The 9,580-nt window shown below is 39.6% G+C and overlaps 1 protein-coding gene across 2 annotated transcripts in view; it reads left to right on the forward strand.

Annotated features, from left to right (window-relative positions):
- The window catches only part of LOC132121377 (monocarboxylate transporter 12-B-like), a 28,156-nt gene extending 19,471 nt beyond the window's left edge, over nucleotides 1-8,685 (forward strand). For both annotated transcript variants that reach the window (XM_059530709.1, XM_059530710.1), the window contains exons 6-7: nucleotides 7,801-8,060; nucleotides 8,320-8,685. In XM_059530709.1, coding sequence (XP_059386692.1) covers nucleotides 7,801-8,060; nucleotides 8,320-8,471 — 412 coding nt within the window. In that variant the 3' untranslated portion in view covers nucleotides 8,472-8,685. The remainder of the gene's footprint in view (nucleotides 1-7,800; nucleotides 8,061-8,319) is intronic.
- Nucleotides 8,686-9,580: the final 895 nt, after the last annotated feature.

Raw genomic sequence — 9,580 nt, forward strand, 5'->3', positions numbered from 1 at the left:
TTGTTTTGTCCTTTGTTACTATTGCATTACAGTCAAAAACAGAAATAGGTAATTTATTGACTCAGACAAATGTTGTTTCTTTTCTTAAGATCTGATTATCAGTTTTTCTTAGAACAGATTTAGTTTTCCAATAAAAAGCTGGGTCAATGACATGAGAATCTTTTTTCCTAGATCTTATGACAATGACTTTTGCATGAATTTTCTGATTAGTATTTTATTAATTTTGATTTATTGTATTTTTATTTTATTTTATTTTTTGAAAAAAAAAAAAATAGCATGGTGATAAAACTTTCCTGAAATCATGAATTCATTAAAAGAACATATTTGAAAATTGAAGAAAATAATAATGACAATGTGTAAAATGTGTATACGCCCAATGTCACAAGTGAAGAAGAAGACTCAGATGTAACGTTAACAACTAAGTCTTTATTCACATGTATTTTATAGAAGCAGCGTGGTAACCAGGTGAGTATTGTATATAATTCAATGAATATAGATTGCTCTTAGCTGGATTATAAATAATTATTTGTTGTAGGTACTGGCGGGTGTGCAGTGATGCATTAGTGAAGACTGGAAATGAAGACTAACTGAAAACCGGTAAGTATATAAGAAAGTAGCAAGGTAAGTGGAGGACGTGGAGAGACGAGACCAGACAAGGAAAAAGTGGAGAGTAATTGCTCTTATACAGGGCTTGATGGGATAATCTATGACTGGTGTGGGGATGGCTTAATGAGTGCAGGTGTTGACCAGAAGGGATGCTGGTAAATGTAGTTCCCAGTGGACTGGGCTGGTGACTGAAGATAGTGAATGGACTGGTGTCTGGGGATTGTGAAAGTACTCCCCCTCACACAAATACAGGTCCAAATGTGGAGTAAAGGGAGGAAGGATGAAACCAGGATCATTTGAACTAGGATGGAGCCAGTTGAGCAGGAATCTAACAAGGCAGAACAGATGGAGCTGAGCCCTTCCAATGCAGAGCTGAAGACCACCATGGCAGGGCAGAAGTACTGTAACTGAAGATTCCAACAGTAAAACAGATGCCCATCAGAGCACTGTAGACTAAGGATCCCTATGGTGGAGAAGATGACCACCAGAGTAGTGTAGATGGGCTTAAAAAACACCAGAGTGGAGCAGACGACCAGCACAGCAGTGTACAGTAGCTGGTGCTGAAGACCTCCAAGGTGGAGCAGCTAATGACCAAAGTAGTGTAGATGGGCTTAAAGAAAACCACAGCAGAGCAGATGACCACCAGGGCAGATGTGGAGGGACTGGAATATAAAGAGATATGGAGTAAGTAATGGCCTCAGGGGCCATCTCCAAGCAGAATTGAGACCATCTGGATAGCCGGCTGAATTGGGACCATTTGGAGGGCCAGCTGACTTGGGACCATCTGGAAGGCTAGTTGATTTTTGACCATCTGAAAGGGCCAGTTGAGAGACAGTCATCTGGAGGGCTGGCTGAGGGACGGGGTTTTGCAGGGCCGGCTGATGTATTGGCATCTGTATGGCTGGTCTTGACAAACAGTAGATAGGAGAACAGAAGATTCCATTGGCCACTCTGGCCGAGACACAGAAGGCAGAAGAAGAGAAGATCCCATCACCTGAAGTGGCTAGGATATAGGAAAATAAGATTGTGTTGGCAGCCTTGGTCACTTCTGAGTAACCAAGTAACCCGAGGTTGTCTTCTTGGGTCACCGACTGACAGACCGAAAACTCAAGAACGACCTCAATGGTCGTATCAGGATAAACAGGCAATTTGTGAACTAACACCTCCTCTTTGCTATGAGTGGTAGGGGAGTGTGCGGCCCAAACACATAAAAAAGTGAATTTAACCCATACAAAGCACACACACAGCAGTGAACATACACACACCGTGAGCACACCTGGAGCAGTGGGCAGACATTTATGCTGCAGCGCCCGAGGAGTATGTATACATACATAGTATGTTTACTACTTTACTAGGCTGAGCTCTGGGATGAGAGCAGGCATGGGCTGTCCTCAGGGACCAGAGCAGGCACAGAACTAGGGATAAGGACTGGGGCCATCACTGGAATCTGCTCAGCAGCTGGAGCAATTACTGGACTCTGGTCAGTAGCTCTGGAGTGGTTTTACTGTCTGGAAGGAATTCTCGTATGGACTCAAGGACTGGACTTCAATGTTGAGTTATTACAAAGTCATGAGCAGGCTCTGATGCCAATTCAGGGGTTAGAGTGGGCTCCCATGTAGATTTAGATAGTAATGGCCTTGACACTGACTTCTGGGGCAAGAATGGGCTCAATGAGTCGACACTGAAGCACACTCAGGGGCTGTAGCAGACATTACAGCAGACTCTGGAGAGCATTCTAGAGCAGTGGTTCCCAAACTTTTCCATTCCACGACCCACCTAGACAAGTGTAATATATTTCACGACCCACCAAAATATTAAAAAAAAAAAAAAAACAACGAGTGAAATTACTTTAAACCTAATCTTACTTAAAATTTTTATGACAGAAATTAAGTATTTAAGAAAAATAACCATTTTATTTTAGAGTACAACTGAAAATTTCACTACAAATTTACAAGTTTTAATTTTTGTTTACTGGCGTTAAAATATGTAGTGTCCATAAAAACGTGAAGCAGGCTCACTCCAGTGAAGTGTGATCTGCGCTGCTGTGTTTTGTTGCATTCATGATCCTTCCGTGTGTGTCGGCGAGAACGGAGCACAATCCAACACTTTTTTAGAAAAGCATAAGAAGCAAAGCAGAACTATCTAAAACAGTTTGGAGATTAAAATAATTGTGAAATAGGTAAAAAAAGACCGATTGAACCTTTTAATGACATTGCTCTGAGACCTTCAAAACACGCAACGCACACGGACTTAATTGCAATTTGAAAATCACACTAAGGATATTGCAGTTCATTATTAATGTTGGTGGGCTATATCGTTGTGATGAGTGGGTTCCCAGTTCCCGCCTCCTTCTTCCTGTGATTGTGAAGATTTTAATGTTTTACACTGGTGCCGAAGCCAGGGAGGAAGGAGGGGCGCGCTGCCGAAGATCCTTCGCCGCTGGGGTGAATCCGCAGTGCCATCGAGCAGGGCGAAGGAGTCTGCCGCCGAGGGTGCTCGATGTGGTGGGCTGGAGTGAGTTGCCGGGGGGGGGGGGGGGGGGGCGAACTCACTCCAGCCCACCGCCTCGATGACTCCTTCGTGGAAAGAGGTGGGAACCGGCGGACAATCAAACAAAGTTTTAATAACCAAATAAACACAAAACAGCGCGACAGCCCCTCTCGGATGACTGCCGTGCACAAATAAAAAACAAACACAAAATAAAACCCAGGCCTGGTCCTCTCTCGTCCTTCACTGTCATCGCTCCTCTTTTGTATCTTTCCGATCTCCTCCGTGGTTCTTGAGACCGGTGAGTGTTGCTCATTTCCCAATCACTCCACCGGCCTAGCTCTGTTCCCATGGCACTAGGCCCCGCCCCACTCGTCACATTCGTGCAGCCCTAGACTGAACTGTGTTAGTGTCTGTGTGTCATTGAAACGCAAAATTAGCTGCAGCCAAGTGACTTTGTGCGACCCACCTTGTTCCATTCCGTGACCCACGAGTGGGTCGCGACCCACAGTTTGAAAACCCCTGTTCTAGAGTGGACTCTGGGGAGAATACTGGAGCAGACTCTTTACTGACTTCAATGGCTGAAGCTGACCTTTGGCTTAACTCCAGGAATAGAGCCATCTCTGTACTGTGCTCCTTGGGTGGAGGTGACACTGGAGTGGACTCAGGGGCTGGAGCCAACACTGGAGCAGGCTCAGGTTCAGGGGTTGGAGCCACTGAGGGCATCTCTTCTTTCTCAGCTTCCTCCTATGGACTAAGGTTAAATGGCATCTTTGCCTGTGCTTGAGGGATTGTACAGGCTCTGAAACAGACATATGGCCTGGATGAGACATATGAAAAGCCATGAAATAGGCAAGGGTACACTTGTTAGAAGTGGACAGCACGATATCTAAATACCATTCAAGTGTGATGCCAGAATCTCCCACTGGTATCCACGTAGAGAGTCTTATCTATTTCACTCCAAAACAAAACCATCAGGACTCTGTCATCCAAATATGTTAAATATCCTTTGATACTGCTGCCATTTTGGTAAATGGAAAACAGAATATTCTCTGTGGTGACTGCCACTGAAATCGTGGCTTTGTGTCTGGTCTTCTGTCACAAATACAGAAGAAGAAGCTTGTATCAAAAAAATGAAACATCTCACAGTGAAGCTTGATACATTTTGCCATAACCATGTGACCTGTGATGCCTGAAGCTTAGTTTTGGCACACAACCACGTGACTGCTTCATATTTTGATTCAAATAACATGAACCCATTGTGCAGGTTTAAGTGTCATTCACTTCTTTGATAAGAATAAATCATGATACGAATAAATATTTACATGTTGTTTTGTGCATGTTCTGTTTTTTTTGTTAATCCCATTAATTGTTAATATCATTTCATAAATTTATTCACAGATGAATTTATACACATGCTGTAAAAGTACAATGACACTTTTATTTTTTATTGCTTTGTATTGTTTTCGTAGCACAAACTGATTTAGAGGTGCATCTCAAAAAATGTGAATATCATGAAACAGTGCTTTATTTTTTGTAATTTAATTCAAAAAAGCAAACTTTCTTATATTCTAGATTCATTGCACACAGACTGAAATATTTCAAGAGTTTTTTGTTTTAATTCTGATGGTTATGACTTACAGTTTAGGAAAATTAAAAATTCAGTATAAATTTTTTTTTTATATTTTCTCAAATATCAATCAAAAAAGATTTACAAAACAGAAATGTTCAAGATCTCCAAAGCTGGTTTAATTATGCACTCAATACTTGGTTGGGGCTCCTTTTGTATGAATTACTGCTTTAATGCGAGTCCTTATTGATGCCCAGGTTGCTTTGATAGTGGCCTTCAGCCAAAGACAAAGTCAAAGTCACCTTTATTTATATAGCGCTTTAAACAAAATACATTGCGTCAAAGCAACTGAACAACATTCATTAGGAAAACAGTGTCAATAATGCAAAATGATAGTTAAAGGCAGTTCATCATTGAATTCAGTTATGTCATCTCTGTTCAGTTAAATAGTGTTTGTGCATTTATTTGCAATCAAGTCAACGATATCGCTGTATCGCAGCTCCTCTGTATTGTTTGTCAGACGTTACTTATCTTCCTCTTTACAATACCCCATAGACTCTCTGTGAGGTTGAGGTCAGGTGAGTTGGCTGGCCAATCAAGCACAGTAATATCATGGACATCAAACCACTTGGAAATGGTTTTAGCTCTGTGGGCAGGTGCTAAAGTCCTGCTGCAAAATGAATTCAGCATCTCCATAAAGCTTGTCAGCAGATGGAAGCATGAAGTGCTCCAAAATCTCCTGGTAGATGGCTACACTGACTCTGGACTTGATAAAACACAATGGAACAACACCAGCAGATGTCATGGTACCCAAATCATCACTGACTTAAGAAACTTCACACTGGACTTTGGATTCTGTGCCTCTCCAGTCTTCCTCCAGACTCCAGACCTGATTTCCAAATTAAATGCAAAATTTACTTTCATCTGAAAAGAGGACTTTGGACCACTGAGCAACAGTCCGGTTCTTTTTCTCTTTACCCCAGGTAAAAGTTTTTTTTTTTTTTTAGTGGCTTGGTTCTAGGAATGTGACAGTTGTAGCCCTTTTCCTGAAGATGTCTGAGTGTTTAGACTTTTGATGTGTGACTCCAGCTTCAGTTCACTCCTTGTGAAGCTCTCCCTGGTTCTTGAATCTGCTTTTCCTGACAATCTTCCCAAGGCTGTGGTCATCCCTGTTGCTTGTGCACCTTTTCCTACCAGACTTTTTCCTTCCTGTCAGCTTTCTATAAATATATTTTGATACAGCACTCTGTGAACAGTCAGTCCTTTCAGCAATGACCTTCTGTGGTTTACTCTCCTTGTGGATGGTATTAATGATTGTCTTCTTGGCAACAGTAGTCTTTCCCATAATTGTGGTTGCATGTTCTAAACTAGCCCAATAATTTATACCCAGTATTTATACTCAAAATTAATCAAACTAATTAAGCTCAAAATGGAATATTCTTGTTACACTGTTTGTAAGATGGGAAGGAGGAGGCAGGAACCGGCAAACATTTAAATAAACGTTAATAATAAAATAAACACAAAACAGCATGACAGCCTTTCATGGACGACTGCCACGCACAAACAAAATCAAAACACAAAACAAAACCCAGGCCTGGTCCTCTCTCATCCTTCACTTTCATTACTCCTCCCTTTATCCTTCCAGAGCTCCTCCGATACAGTTGAGGGGAAAAACTGTGTTTTGCAAAGCTTAATTTTACCATCACTATAGGTAGGCAGCCAAGGAAGTAGCCAGTCCTCATATGTGCCAAGACGAAACCAGACAAGGAAGAAGTGGAGAGTAACTGCTCTTATACAGGGCTTAATGACATCAACTATGGCAGGTGTGGTTGATGGCTGACTGAGTACAGGTGTTGTACTCCCAATGTAGTTCCCAGTGGACTGGGCTGGTGACTGAGAAAGTGAAAAAGTGAAAGTGACGTGACATACAGCCAAGTATGGTGACCCATACTTGGAATTTGTGCTCTGCATTTATGCCGCGTTCCAGGCAACCCATAACCCTTGTTTTTCCAACCTTCGTCCCATGAAAGTGCACCAAAACAGCAGTCAAACCCGTGACTTCCCATCCGTGAACACGTACTAGATCGATGTACTCCCAGATCCAAGCTCTGACCTCACATAACCCACGAAACAACTATGACAACCCCTATGGATAATATTGTCTATGAATGTGGTGTTTATGCAAGTGGTACATGGTGAGAAATAGACTTTAGGACAATATAACTTTCCAATAAATATAATAATTTAGCTACAATTCCTTGCGTTTAGGAAGTTTGAAGTGACTTGTCTGGAATGCTACAAAGTAGTGAGTCTTATTTCAAAGTCGTGATTTACGGGCTCAAAAACCTACCTGGAACGCAGCATTAACCTATCCAAAGTGTACACACACTCACACACACACCGTGAACAGCTGTGGGCAGCCATTTATGCTGCGGCGCCCAGGAGCAGCTGGGGTTTGGTGCCTTGGTCAAAGGCACCTCAGTCATGGTAATGAGGGTGGGGAGAGCGCTCCCCCCACCTACAATCCCGAGAGTCAAACTCATAACCTTTGGATTGCAAGTCCGACTTTCTAACCATTAAGCGGTGACTTCACCCCCCCTTTTTTCCCAAAGTGAAAGAAGGATAGTGAATAGACTGGTGACTATATGATGATTGGTGACTGGTGATTATATATTCCATACATTATTCAAAATGTATGGAAAACATGGTGATATTTTTGACACATTTAGAGTCATTAAATTGAAGCCATTTAAAAAGTTTTCTGAAACATGTATTAAATGAATATGGAGACAAAAGTATAAATGTTGATACCTTTGAACATGTTTTTTAGATTTAAAAAAAAAAAAAAATATATATATATATATATATATATATATATATATATAAAAAAAATTTTTTATATATATATATATATAAAAAAAAATTTTTTTTCTTAATTTATCATTGACCCAGCTGTCAGTTTAGAGTTGAGATTTACAAAAGTGCACGTCAGGGTTTCTTGTCTGATAAATGATTCAGAGGTCAAAAAACAAAAAAAAAAACAAAAAAAAAAATGCCCAGGTTGTAGGCAAACAAACACGAATTGTTGATTGTTTGCTTCTGATCATGCTGACTAATACTTTCTGTATCTCTCCCAGATGTCTAAAGAAGTACAGGAATATATGCTACATGTTTGCTGTGGGAATGGAGGGACTATGCTGTCTTTTTATCCCCCTTTTACGCACATTTGTCTTGCTGGTACCCTTCTCTGTGCTGTATGGTTACTTTGATGGTGCCTATGTTGCTCTCATTCCTGTGGTAACGTCAGATGTTGTAGGGACAACATACCTCTCTTCAGCTCTTGGGGTTGTGTTCTTCCTCCACGCTGTTCCCTATCTGGTCAGCCCACCCATTGGAGGTAAGAGCCTCAAATTATTAATATACACATTAATTTGTCACTGTGATGAGCGATGTTATTATTTTCTGTGGTAATCAACACCATGCCATTGATGCAGTACATAAAATGTATTTTTTAAAGAAAAAAAAAACCTTTACAGAGGCACATTAACCATACAAACTGCTATCATTTCACCACATTAAAAGAGTTATTTTTTGGAAGGATAAAGTTTATAAAAAAAAATTGGTAATTATGTAACTTTCTTTTTTTTCTCGCATAGGTTGGTTGGTAGACACTACAGGGACTTACACTGCAACATTCTTTCTGAGTGGGTTCGCCCTGATCTCCAGTTCTCTTCTGCTGTTCTCAGTCACTGTCATTCGTCGTTGTAAAAAAAACCAAAAGAACAGCCTGAGCAAAGACCCAACATGAGTGTCATGTGAAGACAAACAAGTAGACTATACTTATATATAAAAAAAACACCTGATGATAATTTTACCAGCCACTTCACAGTGTTGCTATAGGGATTGGAATTTTTTAAATTTGTCTAGTTATTTGTTTAATAAAATTTTGTTAGCATATATCGAGTCAGTAATAATGTTTAATCGACAGGAGTTGTATGTGTATAAAAAATTCTCATGTGCCATTTATTGACTTTGTTTGACAAAAAAAAACAAAAAAGTCACATCTGCAATAGCGATCTTTAAAAACACACATCAAGACTTACATTATATATATTTTTTTATATACTGTATTTTCTCGATCTATCTCTCAAATTTCATAGTAATGTGTAAGTAGTCAGTGAGTTTTCCTTTAATTACAAATGCAGGTTATGATAACTAAAGCTCAGTAGATAGCAGTGCTGATCTCTAGATATCTGGACAATCTGGTCTGTAAAATTCAGATATACTGTAAAGGGTACATTTTTGACAAGTTATGTTTTTTGTTACGATCATGAGTTTGCTACAACTAAGCAGTTCTTCAACGATTCTTTGGATGACAAATAGTTTCTAGAGTTTACAAAATGCTGAAGATATAGGCTAATATAAGTTTGTGTGCATGCTTCTAATCAAATCAACCAGCATGCTCATAAATAATTACCATTATAAGAATTTATCAAGTTGTCAAAAGGTTAGAAAACAGGAAAACAACAACAGAGGAAAAAATAAGTAACTTCTACAAAAGAACAAATTGCAACTGCAATATCATCTATATATGAACCACTGTTAAAAGCTATAGTGCTGCTTTTATCCACAGTAATCAACAACTTTTAAATAATACCCCAGTAGTAGGATAAATATCTTTGAACAATAATATCAGTAACAATATCAGATTAAATCTCATGCTTCATGAAAATGTTTTGAATATAAAGGTTTAAATACCCAGAGTATATTTATATACTGTAGCTAGACATATAATGATATACTTACAAATAATCTCACATGCAATTTATTTCACATCTGCTTTTGCAAGTTTAAGCAACATTAGTTGGTAAAATCAATACCATAGGTTAACGTAAATTTGCACAACATAAGATTTTA

The sequence above is a fragment of the Carassius carassius genome, chromosome 39, assembly GCF_963082965.1.
Source record: "Carassius carassius chromosome 39, fCarCar2.1, whole genome shotgun sequence".
Taxonomy (NCBI): Eukaryota; Metazoa; Chordata; class Actinopteri; order Cypriniformes; family Cyprinidae; genus Carassius; species Carassius carassius.